The sequence below is a fragment of the Augochlora pura genome, chromosome 3 (genome assembly GCF_028453695.1).
Source record: "Augochlora pura isolate Apur16 chromosome 3, APUR_v2.2.1, whole genome shotgun sequence".
NCBI classification, from domain to species: Eukaryota; Metazoa; Arthropoda; class Insecta; order Hymenoptera; family Halictidae; genus Augochlora; species Augochlora pura.
Genome location: NC_135774.1, coordinates 28556412 through 28583571, shown reverse-complemented (window position 1 = coordinate 28583571; position 27160 = coordinate 28556412). Strand labels below are relative to the sequence as shown.

General features: G+C 42.9%; 1 protein-coding gene across 1 annotated transcript in view; it reads right to left on the bottom strand.

The window, feature by feature from the left end:
• Positions 1–1379: 1379 nt before the first annotated feature.
• LOC144467918 (acid sphingomyelinase-like phosphodiesterase 3b) overlaps positions 1380–27160 on the bottom strand; it is a 103114-nt gene continuing 77333 nt past the window's right edge. Inside the window, exons 7-10 of the mRNA XM_078176915.1 lie at positions 9486–9666; positions 5134–5243; positions 4810–4985; positions 1380–2753 (exon numbers count right to left, since the gene is read on the bottom strand). Coding sequence (XP_078033041.1) covers positions 2498–2753; positions 4810–4985; positions 5134–5243; positions 9486–9666 — 723 coding nt within the window. The 3' untranslated portion in view covers positions 1380–2497. The remainder of the gene's footprint in view (positions 2754–4809; positions 4986–5133; positions 5244–9485; positions 9667–27160) is intronic.

The window sequence follows — 27160 nt, the reverse complement described above, 5'->3', positions numbered from 1 at the left end:
ATGAAAAGCATCAACGTCGAAATAATCGTCGATTGTATAAATAGATGAAAGCGATCGTTAGTTGTCGATTAAAAGCTGTTCGCGATTAACATTTAACAATAGTAATTCGATCGTTTAGTCGTCGATTCATTTCTTGCCCGGTCTCCGTTTCAGCCGGGCGTTTAGGTTCTCGGTAAACTGGCTGAATTGTTAAGGAGCGGCGATTGTGCAAATGCGCCGTGCTGATTATGCAAAGTAGCCTAATTACCGGATTCGAATCGAGCAGAACACGTCCAGGAATAAATCGAGCGCCGACTGTAAAAGAACGCGGCTCTGACTGTAATAGAAAAAAACGCAGCGTCGCCGATGAGACGTCGTTGCGTTGAGAATAAATCGTAGAGCGAGGTTCGAATTCGCAGAATTTTAAAGTAGAAACCTAATCGTAAAAATTTCGTTTCGATTATTCGCTCGAATCTGCTGAAATTGTGGAAACTTCGAAGGAACTTTTACACTTTCTGCCAATCGAAGAGATTTAAAGTCTGTAGTATAATAAGCTTGACAGTTCTCGCCGGACCTGTCAGTCGAGGGAGAAATTGCGATCCATTTTTTAAGGTTATGTCGAACTTTTAATTGGCGTAGTTATTGATTTGAAACGAACGTATATTTATAGTAATATTTAGATGTTATATTACTTATAATAATATTATAGTATATTATAGTAATATTAGTAATATTAATTAATAATATATATAAGTAATTAAATTAATATTATTATGGAAATATCATAGTGATATGACTTCCTAGTTTTTGCTAGAAATAAATCAAATAAATTCATTGAAACTAATATAGAGAACGGAGTATTAAAATGTATTTAAAAAATTATTACTTTGAAATAAGAAATCTTCTATATTTATTATTGAAGGAATAGATTAACATAACTGCACTTACCTCATAGGCTGTAGTCTGCTTCAAATGATGACGTATATTTTTCACATTCTGATGTAACATAAATAATAAAAAATCTGACGTGTACGTCGAGCTCTTCTACCCTTATCGATCAAACGAATAAAGCAGTCTAATGATTAATTAAATTGTCAAATAAAACAATTCTACCCGCCAGTCTTTCATCCCCTATTCTACCACATTGAAGACATTTTAATTCTTGTAAAAACTACGCGACGTTAACGAAATAAATACTCAAAAAACAATTTACAATAAAATAACGAAAATTGACAGGGAACATCTTAGAACCATAGGCATAAATATTTATTAATTAAAAAATAAGCAACGCGAGTTTCTCTCGAAATATAACCGATGGCGAAGAGCTCAATAGATGTGACGAGGATCTCTGCGGACGCATCAGGGCGAAATGAACGACCACCTCTCTACAAATCCATGATTCCTTTATTAAGAAATACTGTATTGTTCCGACAATCGCAAAACGTTGGTACGAATATCATGGCTCTCGAAGCTATTACGCGTTTCTCGTCGCATGCGTCTCTCGGCGTCGCACGAAAAGACGGAGAGACACAGGCTCCGCCGGCACCGGCGATTCGCGTCCTCCGTCCCTCCCCTGGACACGCGTTCTCTCCCATCCACACGCAACATACGCACAGACAGAGGCATGCACAGAGTGTGTGTTTGTGTGTGTGTGTGTGTTCGCGCCGCGTCGGCCGGGGTCCTCTGGACCGGACGGCTTCCACGTCGCGTGGACTCGCGCGGTACAATGAATCATCCTCCCGTCTTAAAACAACGTACACCGAACGTTTAAGAGAAGTAAGTACAACATCAAATGTGACTGGTATCACCCCCTCCCGCTGTTCGACTAGCGCGTCGGAGGACCTTCGGTCTCTCTCTCTGTGACCCTGGCTGCCCCTCCCCCGCCCCCCGGGTTCGCGGTCACGCGAGGTCGTCGCACCGGGTCCCTAACCCGGGCCGAAGCACCCCGAGAGGTTCGCGGCGCGCGGCCCCCGGCATCGTCCGTGCCCCGTCGAAACCACTCTCGCGCCGCACACCGACCGGATATGCCAATTGCGCGCTCGGGACCGTGAAATTTCTCGCGGGCCGGTTAATTGAACGATCGTTCGATCGGTGTTCGCCGGCGGCCCCCAACGCCGTCTAAAGGGCGCACGACGGCCGCACCGGCGAACGATCCTTCCTCCCTGCTCCAACGGTGGCGATCCTCCTCCTCCTTCCTCCCTCATCCGCGCGTTCGTCCTTCCTCGACCGGTGCACCCTTTGCCACGCTTAGAGAGAAGACGTAGAGACAAAGAGACAGACACAGAGACAAGATAGACCCGACATCCGCTGTCACGAGATATCCCGGATATGATATCCCGTAGCTGGAACTCGTGGCGAGACCTCGGCGACCTTCGTCGCTGCCGGCGTTCGCCGACCGCACCGAGACCTGCCAGCAAAAGAGTCAAAGGGTGTTGTTGTTGTTGTTGTTGGCTGCCGCGTTGCTGTGCCGGCCCTGCTCACAGCTGTCCCTCGTCCATCGACGGCCGCGCGCCGTCGTCTACCGGTTCCTGAACAGCTCCGCGCAGACCAGCAAGATCAGCAGATGGAGGATCGTCAGGTGGAGCGGCGCCGTCGACGTGCCCGTCGACGAGAGCGCGTACGCGTACGACGAGTAACACTCCTTGTAGGACTCGAGGTTCAGCCGGGTGACCGTGCAGTAATGGTGGAGGACGCAGGCTCCGTTCAGAGCGCCGCCGCAGCCCCAGATCTGCTCGACCTCGCGCGGCAGGAACACCGTGTTCGCCGCGTAATATCTGCGGGGAAACAGAAACGACGTGTGCTGGGAGAGATTATGTCAAGGTTATGTCGGGCTTGGCCGGCGAATACTGGCACTGTTTGGGGAATTCGGTGACGTCGATAGGCAATGAATGGCTTGGAAACGTCAGTTTTAGGTGTGGCGGTCTTGTGGTCTACGATAGACGTCTTCGAGGCGGCTTGTTCAAGATGTTAAAGAGAGTCTTCAGTTTGGGGAGAGTCTAAAGGGCTAAGGGTGAGGTCTAAAAATGTCTTGAAGATATCTGGAAGATGTCTTGAGTTGTAACACAGTTTCTAAGACGTTTTTAGGATGTCTGTAAGACATTCTAGATGTCTTAAAGATACTTGATATATATCTCTAAGGTGTTTTCTACGTTTTCAATGGCTCGAGGCATTCGAGATGTCTCAAAGACACTTGAAATATATCTAAAGTGTTTTTTTTATGTTTTCCGTGGCTCGTTTTTATAGTTATCGACGATGGATAACTATAAATTGAACTACGTGATCTAAAAAATATCCTAAAGACGTCTATGAGACATTAAGAAGACGTTTAGGGCTTTAGACAGCTAAAGGACATCTTAAAGACGTATACAAGACATCAATAAGACGTTTATGGCTTTAAATGTCTAAAGGACATCTTAAAAATGTCTAAAAGGCATCTTAAAGATATCGAAAGGACATCTTTAAAAAATCTAGAGCACATCTTAATGACGTCAAAAAACAACAAAAATTGAATCATTACCAATCTCAGAAATTTAATGCAATAACATTAAATTTTTAATAAAGCGAGAATTCTCAAACAGGTCCACCATAAATCGTCTTTCAGGACGCCAGACCCTCTTAGGTCTTGGTATCGGAACATTCGGCGCCACAACGGCGCGACTCCTTCTTAAAGGGCGAACAGTTATCATCGTCGACAGGGCCGTAGTTATCGGCATCGCCTCGGCTAATTATTCCGGAAATATGGAAATTATTAATCCGTTGTTCGACTAACCGAATGGGACGCCGTCGTGGTACGGTTCCACGCAATCGCCGCCATCGGATCATGTAAATGTTGTGGGTGGGCCGACGGTGTCGCGGGCACTTTGCCACCCCTTTCGCCGGGTGCAGGTGCTGCGTAGCCGTGTAACTTTGTCACGAGCAATTTGCGTCGGTCGTCTGTTAGCGGGCTTTGCCGCCCGCCCGGATATTTCAAGGTTCCCCGAGCTTGCTCGCTCTCTCGCGCGCGCGCGCGGGAGTGCGCTCTTTCTCGCGCGAGCGTTTTACGGAGTCGCGGAGGCTGCGATGAGCTCCCAGCGTTTTAGGAGATTGTTCGACATCGGAGCCCTCTACCCGGGCCGAAAGTTCGGAGAAATTGTTGCTCGGTTTAATGGGCGGGATGATCTTCCGCCAGTCCTCCCGGACACTCGCTTTAATAAATGCCGGGCGAAGTTCGTAACACGGCCGGCCTGCCCGCGCCGCCGCGCGCCGTCTTGATGAACTTTTCGGAAGTGGATGCCGCGCCTCTGCGTGAGTTACGCGCGGAGATGCAAAGACGCGATTCTGTTATTTTTATTTCGGCTGCTGCCCGGGAGTCGTCGATACGCGGCCGAACGTTGTACGATGCTTAAGCCGACGCGGAAGGATTGCGTATTTCCGGAAAGGAAATTGTAATGAAATGATAATGGAATTGTGGTAAAATAGTAATTGAATTGTAATAAAATAGTTATAAAATTGTAATATGATGGTGGTAAAATTATAGTAAAATAGTAGTAAATAGTAGTAAAATTGTAATAAAACACTAATAAAATTGCAACACCTTCTTTCAAGGTTAATGAAATAAATTCAATCAAAATAGAAACGAAGATTTAACGTTGAAATTTTTATGACCGAATGACCGGGTCGTAAAGAGTTAAATTGTTAAAGTGGTATTCGGCGTTAATATTCAATTTTCCTCAAGGCGACGGTCCAAATTCGGCATAGTCGAACGCGGATGATCGATGGCTGCGAGTGCCGATTCCGGTCGCGTCATCGTGTTCGGTCATCGACCATCGTAAAAATCGGTTATTTACGTACCTGACGAAAGCGTTGTCGTTGGATTGCGTGAGCCGGTCGGCCAAGTCGTGGAGGCTGATCGCGGTTATATCCTGGAGGCCGTAGTGCTCGAGGAGAGAGTACTCGACCCGCCAGTTCGCCTTCCCGTGTAAATTCGCATCCGGCAGATCAAGATAGTACTGCGTATAATCCAGGACCTGAATACGACAGAGCCCAAGGAGAGGACGAGGCCTCGTATATATATGTGTTCGCAAGGCTCTTTCAATCGAGAGACGTCGCATAAATAGAGCGTCGTCGCGGGCGGACAGAGATTATGGACGCCGCTCCGAACACGTTTCAACCTACCTGACCGGTATTGGTTTCGAACTTGTAGAGTCTCAAACCTGGATTGTTGGGCCCCCCGGGCGTGCTCGGCGATATACTGGGCGCCATCATTATCCAAGATACCGGCAGACCTGCCGGCACGAATGTCGTTTCATGATCACAAACAATACCAACCGTTCCTATTATCTGCTTACTACTGACGTGCGCGCAAGCGCACCCTTCGGCGGTATACTAAGGGACGCACAAATGTTCCAGTCTTTTATTGTACAACGTGGAAGCGGTTACTGTCGCCTGGCCAATTACTGTGGCTTTGGTTTGTTTTTTGGCGGAATTAATTTCAGATTTATCGAATGAGATATGCTATTAGGTTTAGCGGAAAGTTCTGTCTGCGAAGCGAAAGAATATAATCTATTTTTCGTACTTTTGATAATAATTATTATACAATTTAATTTCGTTACATATTATCTCTAGCCAGCATGACGGCAATTTATATATAATATTTATAAAAAAATATATTTCATATGAACTTTTCAGTAAACCTAATAATATATTTGTATTTTCTTCGTTTCTGAGTATAAAAATTTAATTCATTCATTCGATGCATCAGATATTTATTTAAGAATTCTTAGTCGAGATATAATGGCTTCAAAATCGTTTACAAAATATTTTGTAAGAAGAAGAGGAAAAAAGCCATTTTTTAGAATTTTTAAATGAAAGGTGAATGAGAACTTCAGGATTTCATGAGAATTATTGATTAAGTGGATATTACAATTGAAAATAGAATTTATGATCAATATAATGCCATGAATTCAGAACTGACTATAGTAAAAATAGAATATTTAAGAAAGGACCTCCAAACAATACTTTATAAATAAATTCTGCATCCATATATCGACTAAAAAATAATTCTTAATAAAATCTCGACTAAACAGTAATTTTCAACCAAAAATAATTCTTAACCAGATCTCTCTTCGAAATATTTTTTCGACTAACAACCGCAGCCAACAATATACGTACACCGGCGATTCTCTTGTCAAATTCGGGAGAAAGAAAAAATAGAATTATTCGTCGAAGTTCCGCGAAGCATTCAACGAATCCCGTTCGGCTTTCATTCCGCGCGAATTTATTTGCACTTTGTGCATACAGTTTTTATAAGGATGCTTTCACCCTGTCGGATTGAAAAGTCGAGAGAAAAGCCCGATACTTCAATCGGGGTCACACAGAGCCGAGCACCGAAAAAGTTCGGCTAAAACGGGGTTCTTGAATAATCGAAGCAGCCGGCGAACGAAATTATATTTTCGCGGAGCGCTTTTGAATCCCTTCGGCTGCCGCGGCCGCCTAGAGGCGCCTAGAAATTTTGCGTTTGCAACAGTAAGAGCGCATGTAAAGGTCCTGACAATTTTGTTGATAATTATTCCGATTGATCTTATTGTAATTGTTACTTTTATATAATTGAATAAAATAATTTAGTATCTCTTAACATTAAAATAAAATAATTTAGTATCGCTTAATATTGAAATAAAATAATAAATAAAATAATAAACGTCTCCGAACAATAAATATTGCTACAAGCAACACTTTCTATTTAAAAAACATCGTCTCGTCAAGCACAGTTATTAATTAACTTTTAGAAAAATTTCCATATAAAGGAATATCGAATTTTCTGTGAATTTTGTGCGAATTTTGTGCGAATTTTCGGCGCGAATTTTCTCCCATAGTTACAGTGTCACTTCGTTCAGAACGCTCGTCCCGAAAGGGTTAGAGCGCGCCATCCACGTGGCGCGACGAATAAGGTATAGCCTGTAAAAACGGCAGCGAGGTATCCGCCGTTTAAACGGCTCGCGCGTCGAATTTATTGATTATCGTTCTTGGCCCCGGTGGCGTTTTCCGAAGGATTACTTCTATAAATGGTGGTTGATGGTATGCAGCAGCGGCGGCGGCGCGATAGACTCGCGGAAATTTATGTCCGCGCGCTCGTTCGCTATTTCGAGTGACTAAACTGCAAATCTTCGAAATGTCCGACGAAGTTAGTACCGATTCTCGATTGAGCCCGTAATTCATGCCCGCGAATAAAGAATATTTATCTGCCGGTAATACGCGAGCCTCCCGTAAGAGTCGGTCGTATGATCGCCGAAAGAAATATATCGGTTTCCATCCCCTTCCCCCCTTTACGGCTCGCCGAGGAAATCGATGGTTATCCGAGAGTGTCCACCGAAAGGAAACATCCGCAGCCGCCGATTCTACCGTCGCCCCGAACAATAGCTTCCGTATACTCGTTTCGTAGAGCAGGGCAAGGGTTACGACGATCGACCTTAACCCTTTTGGTGTCAACTAAAAAATTTACCCGAGCAAAATGTACAAAACTCGTTTGTAGTTTGATAAAAAAGAAATATGCAAGAATTCTGTGAAATCTGAAAATTATCAAATTCAAAAAAAAAGGAGAAATGAAATTGTCTACTAAAAATATTAACCCTTTGAACTGCTATTTCGAGCGTGACTCGATATTAACCCTTCGCACTCGAGTGGCGCCATTAAAATTGTAGTAACGCGATGCAAAATGACTTTTATACATATCGCCAAAGCTTAAATTTAAAAAATCATTGAATGACGAAAAACCCATGAAAACTACATTCTCCATCAACCAGCACCGAAACTGGGGCACAAAAACTAACGCCCCCCCCCTCTCTCTCACATAATTATTTTTACAGCGCGTAACCTCGGCTTCCGACAAGCGAACATCGCGTTAGCTTCGCGCCGCGCCGAAACAATAGAACCGCCGTCCAACAAACTCTTTCATTCCGACCGCAACAAAAAGTATTCCCCCAAAAAAGGATCCCTGCCGAAAGAACGAACCCCGGCAATGCCCGTTAATTTACGAAAAGCGTCCCGGGCGAGGACACGCGTTCGCGCCGTGTCAAAGACAACATCGACGACGCGGCGGCAACCTCCGCCTCGGTTAAAAGGAACTCGGTTTTCATTTCGGACCTGTAATAAGCGTCGGCTGCTGAAAACGGTATTGAGACGCGGCCGGCGAAGTAAACGTCGTGACGCGGTAAACGCGGCAGCGGCGTCGGCGTCGGTTCTCAGAGACTCCTCTCCGACACGTATCGCGCGCGCTTCGCCCCGGATTGAATAAAAGCACCGCCGCGATGGCTCGCATTTTTTCCCCCCGTACTTCCGTATGGAAAGTGGAGCACGTTTGTTCTCGGCCAATACCAGCTGTATATCGCCGCTGCTACAGAGGGAAAAAAAACGGAGGGAAAAACGAGCCCGCGGGACGGGGAAAGGAGAGAGTTAAACAGATGGTCGGGGTGAAAGAGAAAAATGGAGAGAGAGAGAGAGAGAGAGAGAAAGAGAAAAATAGTGAAAGAGTGAAAGAGAAAAATAGCGAAAGAGTGAAAGAGAAAAATAGCGAAAGAGAGAAAGAGAAAAATAGCGAAAGAGAGAGGGAATGAGGAAAAAAGAGAGAAAGGGGTGGATGGGGATAGAAATAACGACTCCGCTTCAATCCGCCAATGACAAAGTCGCGGACGAAACAAAAACCTATTGCGGTTAGAACGGAGTCGCCAAGTGTATCGCGGTATCCGTCAAACGTGTCGGTTTTCCGTGGCGGCCGGGCAAGCTCGACGGGACACGGACACATCGGTTCCGATTTCATTCCGATGGGAGATTAAACGTCGCCCGCGCGAAAACGCCGGTCGCGTTATTAAGTTGAAACCGCGAGACAGGCCCGGTGTAACAGAGGGGTGGGTGGTGGGGGGGTCGACTCTCTCTCGGCTATAAAAGCGAGGAAAATGTGGCGCGAAGCGAGCGTAAGTTACAAGTGCACGGGACACGGGGAGGTGGGCGAAGGAGCGAGAGGGTGGAGAGATAGAGAGAGAGAGTGAGAGTTGAAGAGATAGAAGGGGAGATTGGAGAGAGAGAGGGTGCAGAGTTAGAGAGATAGAAGGAGAGATTTGAGAGAGGGAGAGAGAGAGAGAGAGAGAGAGAGATGGTAGTGAGATAGAGAGACAGTGAGAGAGAGGGTGGAAAGTTAGAGAGATAGAAGAAGAGATTAGAGAGAGGGAGAGAGAGAGGGAGAGAGAGGGAGAGGTAGAGAGAGAGAGGTTGAAAAGATAGAGAGAAAAATGAGAGATAGAGATAGAGAAAGTGCAGAGAGGGGGGTAGTGAGATAGAGAGACAGAGAGAGAGGGGGGGGGACGGAGAGATAGAGAGAGAGAGAGAGGAAGGGCGAAGCAGGGGCAGCCGGCACAGAGAACCGCAGAGTGTAAAAGGCTGAAACGGCGGTGGCGCATCGATTCGACCGCTTCGGTCGATTCACCCCGCGTTCAACCGCCTACGACCGGGGAAAGAATGGAGGAGAACAGACGTACCGCCGTCGCTGTAAACCACGCGGAATGTGTCCGAGTGCCAGTGGCCGAAGAACTGGCCCCGAATGATGTCCGCGTTCTGCCGTACGAGCTGCAGGTATCTGTTGTTGTGGCTCTCGCTGTACGCGGCCGCGCCGCTCTCCCTCTCGTCCACACCTGGCGGCGTGTGCCCCACGATGTACACCTGCAACAGTCCCATAGAGAATTTACGTCCGCCGGATTCGCGAACCCTTCGGAATCCGAGGCATTTATAGGCGGCCGGCCGCTAATGGCTTCGGAACCTAGTTCGGTGTTGCGTTACACGGGTTCCAGCGAGCCTATGCAACCGCGATGGTGCACAGGGCTGGGAGAATATGAGCACCTTCGTGCGAACTTTAACACGCTGCGGAAGTATATTTAACTCGCGCGCTGCGTTCGGTCAAGAGGTTGCGTGAGCTAAGTGTAACTGCGACGAGAGATTCGAGTCGATCATTTTTGTTTGCGTGGTAGTGGTATACATTTTATGTGTCAGTGTTGAGGCGATTTTTAATGATCTCGATTTGATGTTAGAAGTATTGTTTTCGGGGTTGCTGCGGATGGGGTTGGTTCTTCCTTGATTTGTTAATAATGCTATTTATGTAATATTTAAGATTGTACTATTTTATGAAGTAGTAATATTTATTTGTGTAATATTTAAAATGATATTTTTTGATGTAACAGTAATATAATGTAGTAGTAGTAGTAATATTATTCATTTAATATTTAAACTGACATTAATTGATGATGACTAAAGTATTCCATTAAACCATATAATAATTAAACCATATTCATATAAACCATTGTTATCCACGCAGGATAAAAAAGCTTCGTCACACAAAGTGTCCCCAATAAAATTTTCGTCATTCGTTCCCGAAACAATATACATATTCAAGACAAGCCTTCTCGCAATTCTCTCGCTCCGACTAAGATAATGTATTCAAATACAAGCGGCGCGTGCATAGACGCGTATATACATTTTACGAAACACCGTGTTTTATTCCGTTCCGAAGCGTCCACTCGAAGCGTTTATTTTTCCGCTGGCGCCGCGACGAGAGTTACGTTCATCCGGTCCCCTCTCCCCCCACCCCCTTCCTATTATTCCACCGAGAAGTAACATTTTATTAGTATAATAACGCTCGCATTACACTTTCATGGCGCAAACTTTGAATTGCATAATAAAACAGCTCGAACACTGTCAGATCCGAATGCACGGTTTCCTACGTGGACGGGGGAGGGAGGGGGAGAAGGAGGTGGAGGAGAGGAAACCGAATCCGAAGCAACCATAATCACGGGACCCGGTGGAACTTTCGAACATTTATAGCATATAAATATCCTAGCAACCAGTTACGTATTAAAAACTTTAATCGCATTCATCCCCCTCCGCTTCGCCCCCCCCTCCCCTTGTCCCTGAGTTTCGTTACGAAACCCGTTCGAATCGTTCGCGAAAGAATAAAACCGGTGACGCTGCTCTCGCGCGCGCAGTTAACGTATCCGGAGCTTAACCGTCGCTCCGGCACCCGAATTGCCAATTTTATGCGGGGCCCCGTAAAATTTTACAAAATAACCCGCTTTCGATAAAACGCGAAGCGACGTCGCGTTAATTCGCCGCTCGTATATTACATCATGGAGAGCCAAGTATATCTTCGCCGTTCTTCCACGTGTTGGTGTACCATGTTTTCCGAAATTCTACTTTTCATCGACGAATCAATGATTCCATAGAAGCGGAAGAGTGCTTTATGACAGAAAATTCAACTTACGCGTTTGCAACAGTTCCAAGCGAATATTCGATCCATAAAACTCGTGCGAATTGAATCACAAATGAAATTACCTTTTCGGTTTATAGTTTCTCGAAACGATTCTCTGATTAATAAATTTACAGCGAAGTAACGGACGCTTGTTAATTACGTAAAAGAAAGGTTAAATAAGGAGACGTAGTTTTACAGTTCCTATTAAAATAATAGTAATTATTATTTTTGGATAATTTATATGTTGGTATGTAGTGTTTATATAAGTATGTATGTGTTTATATAAGGTATGACGTGACGAAAGGGGTTAGTTTCATACTTGGGAAAAAGTAATCGATGTTGTAATATTATAATCAATATAGTAATCTGTAAACTATTTAATAAGCTGTTTAATAGGAAATTTAGTGAACTATTTAGTAAGCAATATAATAAGATATTTAATAAACTTTATAATAATCAATACAATGAAATTTAATAAACTATCCAATAATGAATCTAATAAAAAATTTAATAAACTATCCAATAATGAATCTAATAAAAAATTTAATAAACTATCCAATAATGAATCTAATAAAAAATTGAATAAACTACCTAATAATCAATCTAATACAAAATTTACTAAGCTATCCAATAATCAATCCAATAAAAAGTTTAGTAAACCATCTAAAAATCAATCTAATAAAAAATTTACTAAACTATCCAATAATCAATATAATAAACGATTTAATAAACCATCTTCTAACATTTCTAAATACAACCGCACCAAGTGTTCAACTACCACAAAAATCTTCATTAACCAACAGCAACGGAAATCGAAACCCAGCCCTTGCCGAAACGAGCCCGGTCCTCCCGTCTTCCCGATTAATAAATCCGGGCCCGTTTACAGTAAGAGTCCGGGCGGCGTTATCTCTCCGTACAAAACGACTCGGCGTAAAAGCGAAGAAATTTATTTAGTCCATAAAACAAATCTGCGAACGCGGGGGTTAGCCGGGTCGAAAAGGGCGGCGATATTTCCCAATGGAACGGCGGCGCCGCGTTCTCCCGGCAGCGAAGGGTTAAACGACCTACGTAAACGCGGGGCCATAAACGTCGGACTGCATATAATCTGCGAAAGGATCGCCCTGCTGCCGGTGCCGTCGCTGCCGGAAGGACTACGGTCGACAAAACGGGGGTCCGAGTCGTCGACGTCGACGTCGTCGTCGTCGTCGAACTTTACACGCGGGGCAACCGTCTTGATTGCGTCGCCGCGTCGCGCCGTCGTCAATTGAGATGTAAAGCGCGGGGAAACGGGGGTGCGGAAGGAGGGGGAGGGGATGTATCAGGCCGTAACGAGGAACGCTCTCGTTAGGATCGGTAAACGGAGTATCGTAACTGTTATCCGCGCGGCGCCGGTAACGGCATTGACTCGGAATGCGTGTATATGTATTATATATATATGTATATGTATATATATATACGATAGCGCGAGGAGAGCCGCGAGACAGCTAATCGAGCACGTTCGCGAAATTAGACGCGGGCCTCGACTGGTAGCGCGATCTTGTTCGGCTCCGGGGGGCCGAGGAGAGGCTACGGGGCTCGCAAGCCTGGTTGCGCTCAATTTAACGAGCGGGGATGGGATAAAGGATGAAAGGCGGGCTCCGGAAGCGAGAAAATGAATGTCGGAGAGGAGCGAGTCGTAGGATTCGGTGCGCGAAGGATCGATGGCCGGAGAAAAAAAAGGATGTCGGGAGGAGCGAGACGGGGACCGGGATGGAGATGAGAGGGAAACGATGTACTTGAATCGGGGGGACAATGTTATTTATTGAAGAGACTATAGCGAATTTTAGTGGTATTTTGGTGGCTTTTAAAGTGCAACAGCTTTTGTGGAATTAAAGCAATCTGAATTTATATTATAAGCAACTTGAATTGTTTTAAATCTCAGGGACACTAGATCGTAGCTAGAATGCTTTTATTTAAATTTTTGATATTACTTAGTATGATGGAAAAATTAAAAACTAAGTCTTTTTTATTTGAAAATAAAGTTTTTTAAAATTTTTGTTTTATGTCACTGCGATTAGGAATTTTTCAATTGGCACAATTTCTTAGAAGCGCCAATGAAAATTGTCATGCAATTAATAAAATAATGCCCACATTATTAAAGACCGTTCTGTTAAAAGCGTAACAGTTTTACGAGTCACAAATCCCAATTTCAAACGCATAAATTATACCAAGTACTATACTACAGCTGGTCGAAATAGCAATTTTGGATCCAAGCTTAAAATAGTTCCGAGAGCAAAGGGTTAAATATCAATAACAAGGGATTATAATTTTATTCCAATGTTAAAGAACAGAATAACATCCGTACTTAATTATTATATCCGTAATAATTATTTATTACTAGTAATTTCCATCGCGAGTCGGACTCGTCGAAATGCGGTGAAGGGTTAACGCGACGCTGTTTTTGCCGTGGAATATCAGGGCGGCCATTGAAACATCGGGTGCGCTGTAACACAGCGCGCGCGACCGGTAAAATCGACAGGAACCGGTTTACGTAACAAAAACAGGCCGCGCAAAAACCGGGAAATAGAGACAGCTAAGTGGTGCGCGGGCGAGCAGATAACAAAGGATGACGTTTTTATGCAGAAATAGGCGAGAAAGTACGGCGACGGCCGGGCGCCCCGGGGGGCGGTGAGAGTGAGAGAGAGAGAGAGAGAGAGAGAGAGAGAGAGCGGAAGGGTCAAAGAATGAGGAAAGAAAAAGTACACACGGGAACTGAACCGTAAAAGGAAAAAGTAGCTGTTAGAGAGGGAAAAGCAGAGAAACGAAGCGTTAGAGAGAGAAAGAGTAACGAAGCGTAAGAGAGAAAGAAAGACAAAGAAACGAAGCGTAAGAGAGCGAGAGAGAGAGATGGAGAACGAACCACGAGGGAGAGAAAGATAGAGAAATGAAGCGTAAGGGAGAGAAAGATAGAGAAACGATGCGTAAGAGAGAGAAATATAGAGAAACGATGCGTAAGAGGGAGAAAAATAGAGAAACGAAACATAAGGGAGAGAAAGATAGAGAAACGAAGCGCAAGAAAAAGAAAAATAGACGAAGGGAGGTTGAGAGAGAGAAAGATAAAGAACGGAGCATGAGGGAGAGAAAGATAAAGAACGGAGCATGAGGGAGAGAATGATAGAGAAACGGAGCATGAGAGAGAGAAAACCAGTGAAACGAAGCTTTAACAGAAAGAAAGATAGAGAAACGAGGCATAAGAAAGAGAAAGACACAGAAACGAAGCTTAAGAGAGGGAAAGAGAAAGGATGCGTAAGAGAGAGAAAGCGAAACGAAGCGTAAGAGAGAGAAAGCGAAGCTAAGCTTAAGAGAGAGAAAGACAAAGAAACGGAGCATAAGAGAGAGGGCGAGAGAGCGAGAGGGAGATTGAGGGAGGCCGGTGGAGGCAGCCGGGCCTGTTCGAGCAACGGAGCAGCGTTATCGGGCGGATAAAGAAAAGCTCGTTAAGCTGATAAGAGAAAAAGGGGTGAAAAAAAGTCCATTTCCATTCACACGGAGATTCTTTCTGAACGAATTGCGCCGCCGGGAAAAAGTAGATTTCTTTAAACGGTGAATATCGTCGATCGGCCGCCACCCCCGCCGCGTCGGAGTAAAACTTTGTCGGCCGAGAGAGAGAGAGAGAGAGAGAGAGGGAGAGAGAGAAAGAGAGGGAGATAAGTGTTACGCGGTTCGGTGGCCACGGCAGCCCGCTTCCTGCCGGCATTATGAACCCCCCTTTTCCCGCACAGTTTCTTCTTTCGCCCCCGTATCGCGGCCAAACGTTCCGCCACGCCGATCAGTTTCACCTAAGTTTTACTTGTCTTTGGTACGCGTGGCAGCTGGATATTGGACGGCCAGGAACTATGGCCGGCGCCGAACGCCGGGCGTAACTTCCCTAGAAGAGCGATGCGATGGATTTTCACGGGGATTCGCAGTTTGTCGTTCAGTTAGCGAATTCCCCGGCGCCCTTCCGCCCTCTTCCCCTTCTTCTCTCCTCTTCCTCTTCTTCTTCTTCTTCTCCTTGTGGCGCGCTTTTAAGTCTGTGAATTTGGTTTGGTCCCGGGCCCATTCGTGGACTCGCCAGTAAGGCTCTCCAGCGGGCCCCGCCTTAGATAAGGTTAAAACGACGGTTTCGGTGTATATCTCGAGATCCAATCATTTTTTTGCCATTGTACCCTAATCATTTTTTACGTAGAATGAATAGAAGAATCGATCTGTGTAAAAGAAAATATGCATTTCTATTTAAAGAAATTATGCAATTGTTAATTGCACATGCACTGCTGCATCTAAAAAAAATTGAAAGGCCTGCAGATGTAGTGCTCTTCGAACCATTTATCTTTCTCCTCTGGCATTTTTTCATGAATGCAATGATAACGGAGTTATGACTTGAAACCATTGCGTGGACCACCCTATATGGAAACAGAATGGCGAAGGTAGTCACTATATTCTTCTTCTCTTTCTTCTCCTTCTCCTTCTTCTCCTTTTCCTTCTTCATCTTCTCCTTCCTCTTCTTCGTTCCACCCCACCCTCGATCCAGCTATCGCGATATTTAATATTGCCCCGTCAAATTCGCCGTGCCAGTTTTCCGATGAACATTCGCAAAATTCGCAACATTCGCAGGAGGAAGTTATCGCTGTTAATAATGTATGGCAGTGCATTAATAGGTATTCCGGCGCGGCTAAAGCGTCTTGTTTGGGGATTCGGAATTTCGTTGCCGAGCACGAAGCCGAAATTCATCGAGTTTCCACGGAACAGAAGCACTTTAGCCGTTTGAATCTGACAGGTGGTATTATTCGGATGCTCGAAAGTGCGTTTTCAATTTTAACGGGGGGGGGGGGGGGGTTGCTTTTGCCCTGGGCTGGAGCCAGGATATCCGGTCGCGATTTTTCGTGTCGATTTCGTCTGACGTGTCGCGCTCGTCCGCGCTCTGTAACCTTTTGACCTCGAGCGATGACACTGAGGCGCCACTGAAAATTGTTCAGGTCTCGAAATAATTCGTTAATTTTAATAGTCAGCTGTGATTGAAAAAAATTGCGTTGATTAACATTTATTTGTTCTTAATATTATATTTTTCCTAATAGGGCCAAATAATTTTTCTTTCTCCTGTTATTTTTATTTCTTCCATTATTTTTATTTACTTTCATTTTTAAACTTTGATAACAGAAGAATTAAAATTAATTTCGATTTAAAAATGATTAATAATATTCATATTTATTATAGTAGCTCTTGCATGACGTCTTTGTCACGAGTCTAACTCGTTATTATCGTGCAGGTGGTTAAGGGTTAAATGCTCGCAGTGATTGTACCTTTATTCGCTCGATTCTCTGGCGTGGCCTGCCGCGGTTTGGTAATTAAATACGGTGTTCTCAAGTTTTCACATGGGCACGTGTTTCTATGCGAGCCGTTCGGAGCGAGACCGATGTAACACAATTTCGCGGCGGGCTGATTTAATGTTATTAAATCGTATTTCATTTGATATTCTTAAATCATGTTCCATTCGATGTTATCAAATCGTGCACCATTATTTAATCGTGTTCCGGTTAATGGTATTAAATCGTGTTCCATGGCAATGGTATTAAATTATATCTCGATACCGTTGAATCATGCTTCGGAATGTTTTTAATACTTTTTAGTCGAAGCTTGAATGTACGTTACATGTACATATTATACAAATTATAAATATTAAATATATACAAATTATACCAATTATGAATATTAATATCCATATCCGATTTCTTAATAATGATTTACGAATTTTTAAAAAATATTTGAAGTATAAAGAAAATACGACTGAATTTTCACTAAGAATTTATTATAAGGACTTTCATTTTTCAATAACAGTTCCGTTGTAATTATTTTCTGACTATTGAACTATCACTGACGATTTATTACAAGAATTTTCACTAAGGATTTATTATCAGGATTTTCACTTTTCACTAACAATCCCACTGTGATTATTTTCCGACTCGGAGAATCTGCCCGTTTAGCGTTCAAAAGCGTCGAGAACACTTTTTTTCTATTTCATTGGTAGGACGCCCGTCGACGCCGGTAATGGATTTTACGCACGCGATACGTTACCCAGGACATCTAGCCCCACGCATTGTCTCCTTTTAAAGGACTTCCGTTCGCCGGCGAATATACACGTTCACGCCGCCCGGTCGCTTCGATTCCGGGACGCTTATATATTAGAAGAAGCCCGAAAAAAAATCTGGTTTGCACCGTGAAATTGAACTATTTCGAACTGCGATACGGCATCGAATCGATACACGTGCTCTCTCATAGCTCGCGCCCGGCTTTTCTCGCGTTCCCTCGGTTAAGGGGAATAGAAGAACCATTCCGCGTCATGTCACCGCTTGAAAAAAATGTTAGAAACGTGAAAAATAATTGTCCGATACGTCCTCTCTCGGATCTCTATAAAAATCGCACGATATTTCGATTTTCTGAGCGACGCGGATTTTGCGTTATATTTGTCGTACGATTTATCGTTTTATTTGTTAATATAGACTTTTTGTTTTATCTGTATCAATATTATAAAATCTGTATAATATTGTATAAATTTTATAAAAACAGTATGACTGTCTATAGAAACGATTATTATAAATTCCTATATTCTTCTATACTTTTATTTCGTCTTTCTATTTTTCTAGATCAACATTAATTTAAAAAAAATTTTTTTATTACGTCATCTTAATTTTATTAATATCCGTAGAATGTAAGAACGTCGCTTACGTCCAGTAATAATTAATTTTGCAATTTTCTTTCCAACAACCCTCTGTGGACAGAAATTTTTTCTTAACCCTTCAGCGATCGGGGATTTGGCCGTAAAAATTTAGCTAAATGAACCGCGAAAGATATTTGACATTTAAAAAATTATATAATAATACCGAAGCTTACGGCAGTACAATCTAACACATTCATCTTAATAATAGATATTAAATTATTGGTTACCTTGACAAGTGATTCACGGGTTATCGTACGGGGCAAAAAGCCGATTTATAGGTTTCCGATGGGTAACGAGTTAAGTATCTACCTGCAGCAACTTGCGAGTCATTTAATTTCATATTTTAGGTTATTTATACTGTTCTAATTAATTGCCTCAGAGACCTTATATAAATCTGATACGTACACCCCATCTTATAAAAAAATAACTAAAATTGTTCAGTAAATGTGAACGCATTACCACGTGACACAAAAGATTAACGAGCCCCTAAAGGGTGAAACATGACGCTTGAACGCGACGACACGACGTCCGCGATCGAAACAGTCGTCGAAGGAAACGCAACACCCGTCGCGCGACAATTTTTATCACCCTGCGTCCGTGTTCGACGGCCGAACAAAACATCGGAAGTGCTTCGTTACTTGCTTCAGTTTTACAGCGGCACGGAACCGTACCCCCCTCCTCCGGTTCGAAGCTTAAAATTAGTTCGCCGCCGAGCAAATTATAGGAAAACGATAAAAACAAGAAGCCGTCGTTGTCCCAAGGTAGCGGTAAATTTGCATTGCATGCTAAACAGTGATTACTATCGGATAAAAAGTTTTTTCAGGGTCAGCCGCGGATATGAAAATAAAGGAGGAGGCGAGGCGAGGGGGAGGGTGGCGTGGAGCAATAAAGCTGGGCTCCGCTCGAGGCAACTTATTTTCCGAAATGCCTCGCCCCGCGTATCGGCCCGACCATAGAAACTAAGTTCGAACATTCCCATAAACTGAATTAATTCCACGTTACTTGAACTTGTAATCCGCGTTGTAACGGTGTCCATAACAATCACCATAAAATACTTTAATACACCGTGATCGTGTTCGGGTTCAACTCGCGTTGTTCGCGCGCGCCGGAGATGCACAGTATCGCGATCATGCTCGTCCTGTGTTATACAGGCCGATATACAGTCAGTCCCATAAGTATACGTACTATCGTTGCTTATGAGAGAAATTTGTTGAAATCAAGGGACGCGTGTACGATTTTGCAATAAAATTTTTATAATGAATAAACACAGGTATAGAGTTTGTTTGTACCAAATTGTAACAAAATTGATTAACTAATAACAAAAATATAAATATAAAATATATTATATAAATATAATAACAGTCGACAAAAGTATTCTTGTAGATTTTGTCAAAAAATCGCATTAGCAGCTTTTTTACTTTCTATTAATTTTCGTGACATCGAAAAATGTTAAATAAGATAATAAAAAAAGTTTATTGCAAAATCTTACATGCATCCCCCTTGATTTCAACAGATTTCTCTTAGAAGCAACGAGGGTACGAATACTTATAGGACTGACTGTAGAATCCTTGTTGCTCCGCTTTCGCATAATTGCAAAGTAACGCGCTGCCTGTCTCCGCGAGGAATTTTTATTGCTTATCGAATAAACTTGCGTAGAACGTTGTCCGAGAGCTACCATTGTTTCGGCTCGCGGACGACGCCTTCATCAACCGTAAAATTGCTTCGGCGGCCGTAAACCGCCGTAGCACTGAAACTTGGAATTTCGGTGGCGCGTGTAACGGTTCCGGTCGCCCGCGCGCCGACACGCAAATTCCAAAATTAACGCAAATTTACCGCCGCGGGAACGTCCGCGTGCGCGCGCCTCTCCCAATTATTTGGCCGCTGCTTCGACGCTTCTTTCATTGTCAGCCGACGCGCGCGGAGCTTGCGAAACGTTAGTGGAATATTTTATATTAAAGTATAAATCTTGTTTATACATATACTATACATATAAAATTGAGTCTCGTCACTCATATAACAGTTGCACTTTCAACAATTTTTTCTATATGTATGAAAATAATTTTGGAACGTGCTGCAACAATTTTAATGGCGCCGCTGAGTCGCCATTCGAGTGCAAAGGGTTCATAGATCTTGCATTACATGACATAACCTCACTCGTTATAGCAGTGCAAGGTGTTAAGAATTTCCCTGCTACGTGGACACTAACTGCAAAGGATTATACAATTATTTAATTCTTCTTCTAAAAATCTATCACCGACGCTGACTCTAATTAATTAAATACAGTCGACGAGATATTGTTACAAAATAATTCGTCGTTCCTAGCCGAGACAGACGAGACACGCGAATTACATATATTTTATCCGGTCGAATCGCGGATGATTCGAGAGCGACGCAATTACAGGCGCCTGTTAAAGCCGAGCTATTAACGTTAAAGCTTCCGCGGATTACCGAATTTTAATATTACCGCGGATTATTTAAACCTAATCCCACGGACTCCATAATTTTCATTCCATTCCGATGTCGCTCGCGAAGTTTCCGCCGTTATAAACTGCCGCGCATCGGACCGCCCCCCCCCCTCCCTTCCGCCGGTATTAATTACAAAGCCGCCGCGTGCCCGCGCATCGCCGCCGATCGAATCAATCAACTTTTGATTAAATTTATCGGATTTATATTAAACTCGAAGTTCCCGTTTATACGGGCAGAAGCAAATCTTGCGAGCGATATTTTTACGATCGATAAATGTTAGCGTCCAGCGCTAATATTCTTTATCACACGGACCGGCCTAGCCGGCTATTTTTGAGGTTAGGATTTTTCGCTAACATCTGTCACGCGAATCGAGGCCGTGACGCCCTAATAGCGAGCAACGCGCGAACCAACACGGCTCTTGGAATAGTTTTTTAGCGATTCGTTGCGGACCGATAAATCGGAGATTGTTAATTAGAAATCGTAAACGGCCAGCTGGACGCGTTTCCACACATTTCTTTTACTTTCCCGGGCCATTTTTCCCGAAATCTATGGGGCTTCTACAAATCTACGGCTTTATCGAACGCAGCTTCCGGCTACACCTACATTACACGTTATAAATGCTCTCTCCTCCTCCCCCCCACACCTCTTCCCACTCGCTGGATAAAGAAAAAACCAACGGCGCGGCTCGAATGTATGGAGCTTAAAACCCGTATCTCTCACGTGCCAGACAATTCCTATAATTAATTGCGCCGTATAGGTCCGTTCGAGCATTATGATCCTCTGCCGCCTTTTTATCGCGGTTTTATCGCTCGCGAAAAGATCCACGGGAATCGTGTCGCAATTCGTGGATGTACAGCCGAGGAGTGAAATACGTTTTGTATTATACAGGATCTTTGGTGACCCTGTTCGATTAGTGGGACGGAATACTAGGAGAATAAATTTGTTTTTATTGTTTTAGTTGAGTAAGACGTGAAGTACGCTGATCATTACTTAAGGGTGGTAAATTAGAAATTAATGGATTTTTAGATTAGTTTGCTTGTTTTTGAAATTGTGGATAGTAAATTGTCGATTGAGGTGGGTTTTGAATATTTTTGAGTCGCGTGATTTATTATTTAATAATTTTCCTAACTATTTAATTAATTGTATTAGATTGTCTACATTACGTTGCGTTATTTTATGGAAATGTTTTAAAGTCCCTAAAATTATAAATCACTTCATAATAAAACGTGATATAAGAATTTAATTACTAATCTATTAATAATGTCATCATCAATAATAATAATATTGTATATAAAAAATTATAGTTTGGTATTAAGGTATTAAAACGTAAAGGGAAAAGTAATGGCTTCGATTACGTTTGGAAATGCCTTTGGCAGTCTCTCGGATTAAACATAAAATTGTTACGACTATAAATTCAGATATAAATTGAAATATAAATTGAAATGTCTCGAAAAACGTTCAACAAATTTTTTCCGTACACCGTTTTACCATAAATCGAAAAGATAGCAGCATTTCCATTACAACAACCCCCCTGAAACGTGATATACGATACTTTTTTCAGTTGTGTCATTAACCCTTTATTAAATATTGATTTTACTAAAGTCTGTTAAAATCAATTAAAATTCTATTCTTCTTCTACCAATATTTCAACATTAAAGTTCAGATTGTCGAACAATAAATATGGATTAATTGAGTCGCGGAGGAATTTATTAGTCGCAAACGCAAAAGGGTTTTAATATTTGAAAGAAGATGCACTGTCAAAAGATTTATAAAAACAATTCTCGCTATTCCCACAATTCCCACTCTTTTGATATTAACCCTTTGTACATGAAGCAATATTAACTGTAAATCTGTAATAATTCTCCTGGCTCCTAGTATTTCCATTCTATGCAATAAAGTGCACTTTTCTGCATTCAAAATAAATCTTTGCTGCTCTTACTAACAGTTTCACTGCTTAACAATTTTTTAAATTTTAACATTGTCGTTATAAAAATTACCTCGGAACGTGATACAACAATTTTAGCATAGTCAAGATTTTGACGTCGATTTTGGCATAATCAAGATTAATATAAAAATCATAACGACGACCTTTAAATAATTAAGATTGATATAGAAAATATTAAGAAAAAATATAAAAAAATATTTAAGAAATGTAAAAAGACCGTTCTCGAAAAAAAGAAAAACAGAAAACCATATCCTTCTCACCTTTGACCTAATCAAACCCACCCTTCCTCACTTGTCTACATTATTAAAAACAACGAACCTAATTCACCGTTCACAACCAAACGAAACACCTTCCATATCCCGATCCAGCTCACCACGTTCCCGATAAAAAAGACCTGCCCCGCCGCGCCGAATTTAATTCACCACGGCGTATAATAACCGGCGACGGTCCGCGAAAAAAAAAACCGGCGCGAACGAGAAACTCTTTTTATTCGTACGTCACGATCGCGAGCCAACCGTGCGCGCGCGCGCTCTGATTTCGTATCAAAACTGTCTCGTCGACGGCCGGGTAAAAATCAGTGGCCATTCGGGCCGTGTCGGGGCCGGCCAACAATGGTGTCGTTGATTGGTCAGTTTCGCCGCTGACGCGTCTAAACGGTCCCGTAATTTGTAATCGTATTATAGGTTTGCCGGTGGAGGGAGGTGGAGGTCGATCGATGGATCGATTTTTCAGGTTGTCCACGGGATCGTTCTTGGCCAGGCCGAGCTTCCAGATCGCTTCACGGGAAACTTACGCGAACCGGCTCGTCGGTGCTCGCCGGTGCGGGCCGGAAAGGGGTGGCGACGGGGTGGCGGCGGAAAGGGGAGGATTATATCTGTCCGGAGCAAATCGGATTTCTATCTTTTGTTCAGCCCGGCTACACACGGACCGACCGTGGATTTCGGAAAATTCTACGGGGAATATCTGGAGACGCCGACGGTGTCCTATGGCATTTCACGGCCGGGTTCCTAGTGAGAGAGCGAGTGTTCCTGTTACAGGACGAAACTGGTCTCTGCAGCCGTCATTACCATTCTAAACACCCTGTTCCGTTGCAGGACGAAATTATTCTTCACAGCGATCATTGCCGTCATAAAAGCACACGCGTAGCACAATCTTCAAATAGTCCCAACGTATCCCCGGCAGGTAATGTCTCTAAAAGGCCGGTGCTTAACCTGTTGTTCATTGTTTGCGTCTATTGGAATTTCACGTTATTAACCCTCTGCACTCGAAGCCGTTTCAACTGGAAATCTGAAGTAATTTCTCTGGAATATAGCATTTCCGAATATAGCATTCTAGTTTCGCTTTAATTAATTAAATTTCTTTAACGACGTTGATATCTCAGTGGCTGATTGTCGGCGCTCAAGGTGTTAAACATCTGACATCTCATATGCACCAACCTAATAGTATTCGCAGAATCAACACCATTTGTAAATTCTATTTTTCTTATCAAGCGTTAGTGTAATAAATAGCTGCTTCGTTACATTTGCATCGTTCAATTTTATCACGCCTGTCACTTGAAAGAGTCACCGGGTGACCGGTGTATCTTCGAAACAATCGCGTGAGCGCGCGGGCGAAAGAACAGCGAGAGAGATTTATTGTTGCGACCGAGGAGGCGAACGGCGGCTGACACCTCGCCGATTCGCTTGTCAATTACCGCTGCTAATCCCCCCTCCCTCCCTCCCTCCCACTCGCCCCGGACCAGTTTTTATCGAGCTATTTTGGCACGAACCCGCGGCCAAATTAATCGCGCGTTTAACACACTTTTTACGTAATTAGCTCGTGACTCTACCCCGTCCCTGCTAACGACTCCCGCACCCTCGCACCCGCGCACCCCCCGTACCCTCTCGATTTGCAATCCGATATTTAGATACTGCCGATTTTTACGCGGACCCAAGCGTCTGCTCGCGTTGCTGGCAGAGAGAGCACGTTTCCGCGCACGTCTCGTTACACCGGTTAAATATTGTTCGCCGAACCCGTATGCCGCGCATTTTTATGCAGAGGAATTGTAAACTGTTGCGATCGCAAAAATTGTATCGCTCGTTTTTCCTTTTTTTTTTAATTGTACGGCTCGTTTTTTCGTTTTATTTTCATGAGAAAATTGGGTTTTTATGGTTGAGAGAAGGTTGCTTTGTTTAAGACAAAAATTGTCTGTTTCAATTACAATCTAAAAATAGTCTCTTCACTTTTTAAAAATTAAGTTGTCGGTTTTATAAAGTTAAATAAATTGTTAGTATCAGTCGCAAGGTGAAGGCTATCCGTTTCAATTGCAAGGTTTCTTTTAATTCAAGTTTTTCTCTTTTAACTGTAAGATAAAAATTGTCTGCCTCATTTGTAAGAAATAGATCTCAATAGTAAAAATATAAAGTAAACTCAGTAGTAAACAAGTAGAAAATTGTCCACTCCATATTTAAGAAAAAAACCTTATTCTACATTTAAAATAAGATTTCTCGACTTCAGCCACAAAATCAAGATTGTCAAATCTCGCTCTAATAATTCTCCAAATCTCCATACAATTAAATCAAACATATAATTTCTGTATATTACAGTATCATATATTTAAAGAAAAAAAAGATCTAAAATGCGTCGCATAGACCATTTCCCAGCGCAAAATATGGGCGGTATCGATTTTTGGCTCCGGCTGATAAATACTGGACAAGCTGCCCCAGCTGGACAGATAAATACAGAGTATTTGTTACACATCCTAGTTTTGCTATAACTTTTTTCGCAAATACGCCGTACCTGTGCCTGCGTTTATTTGAAATCGTCCTGATCGTTTTTTGTACACCCAGGTATACGAGAGAAAGAGAGAGGAAAAGAGATAGATAGATAGAGTTAGAGAGAGTTAGAGAGAGAAAGAGGGAGAGAGAGAGGGAGAGAGAGTATGAGCGAAGTTTTGCATCAAAGCTTCAAAGACACACGACGGCTCCTGTATTTTTAGAAAGCGAGATACATACCGGTTTCGCATGCATGTTCGCAGGTACGTTGAATATTTAAAGAGACACAGAGAAGCACCGGCTCATAAAATAAATAAAGGCGAAGAACGATACTTCCGGAACCATAAATTTTCCATGTGCTTCATCAATTTGAAACCGGCTGGTAAGCTTAACAATCGTTTTTACCGCGCGCTCGTTACTCCCGAAACTCGTTTAATAATGCACGCGCTCTTTAAAGAAGCTTATTATAGGAGAGGAATATTTATCCGGCGGCGAGAGGGTAATATGAAACAATTCGGAGACTCGAGAATTTTAAGAACTGGAAAATAATTGAAAGCGACAGTGACTATTATCAATGTTTCTATTTAAACATTAAACATCCCCGAAACAACAAAAATTGTAAAAAGAAAAATGAGAAAGCAGTCATTTTTACCAATTTCGTATTTCTAACCTCAAATCTATATCTCGTCTCGATTGTTATTTTTCGAAGAGCTTTTTCACGCATTGTTTATTAAACTAGTGCCTCTAGAGTCTCGAAAAGATTGCACTCGGTAGGTGCAATCACAGTTATCGCTCTTTCAGACGCGTCGAGATCCATTTATCCACGACTCGACATTTATCCCTTCACTCGACAGAAATACGTATTAAAATAAATTATTTTAATAATTCTTTTCAGTGTAATATTAACAAAATATTATATTAGTAATTATTAGTAATATTATTTAGTAATTATTATTATTATTTAATGTAATAGTAACAAAATATTATTTTAGTAATTATTTTATTACGTATTTAAATACGAAATAAAAATAAATTCTTCTGTCATCAAAGTCTAGCAACGAAAGCGCATAAATATAATAAAAAAAGATAAAAATCGTCTGTTCGTATTAAGGGAAATATTAAGTGCAAATAAATGCTAATCCACGCAGCTTAAAAGGAATCGTAAAGCAAAGGGTTAACAGTATTACCATAATATATCCACAGCTCCCCGCCAGGCCACCTAATCAGCACACTTCACCGAATCATCCGCCGCCAACTTCAACCAGTAAAAAAGTCTTCCTCGCCGCCGAAACTTCGAACCTCTGTTCGCCGTTCGACTTCGGAACAAGCCGTTAAATCGGCCGTGAATTTCTTCGAACCGGGGGGCAATTACTATCCACTCGGTGTTTCTGTACCTTTGAATTGCGAATTCGCCGGCGGTTTGGTAAACCGTCCCGGCCGCGATTCCGATGATATCGCCTGGTGTCGGATAACGCGCCTTCGAGATATCGGTTATCGATTACGGGGCCCCGAGGCGTTTAGAACGAGGCGAATCCTTCAAACCCCCTGCGCCGTGGATGCGCCACGGCCGGTGATAAATTATGGAAGGACTTTGAATTCCATACACGCCGCGCGGTGATCCCGTATACCTAAACCGTTGCACGCCGATATCCTATTGATCTCGATCATGCACAGACGCGCGCGCGCGCGCGCTCGCTCGCACGCGACCCTACACGTACGGTGCACGCGTCGTCTCTTCTCCGCACGCCTGTCTTCCCCTTTGACATCTTCGCCGACGAACTAACACAGCCCTGAGATCCACGCTATATCACACGCAGAACACGCACGCATATATACAATCCTCGTGTTGCTACTGACACGTATACAGGGTGTTCCACGCAATTGTTACGAATCATAACTCCGTTATTATTGCATTTATGAAAAAATGCCAGAGGAGGAAGATAAATGGTTGTAAGAGCACTGCATCTATAGGCCTTTCAATTTTTTTTAGATGCAGCAGTGCATGTGCAATTAACAAT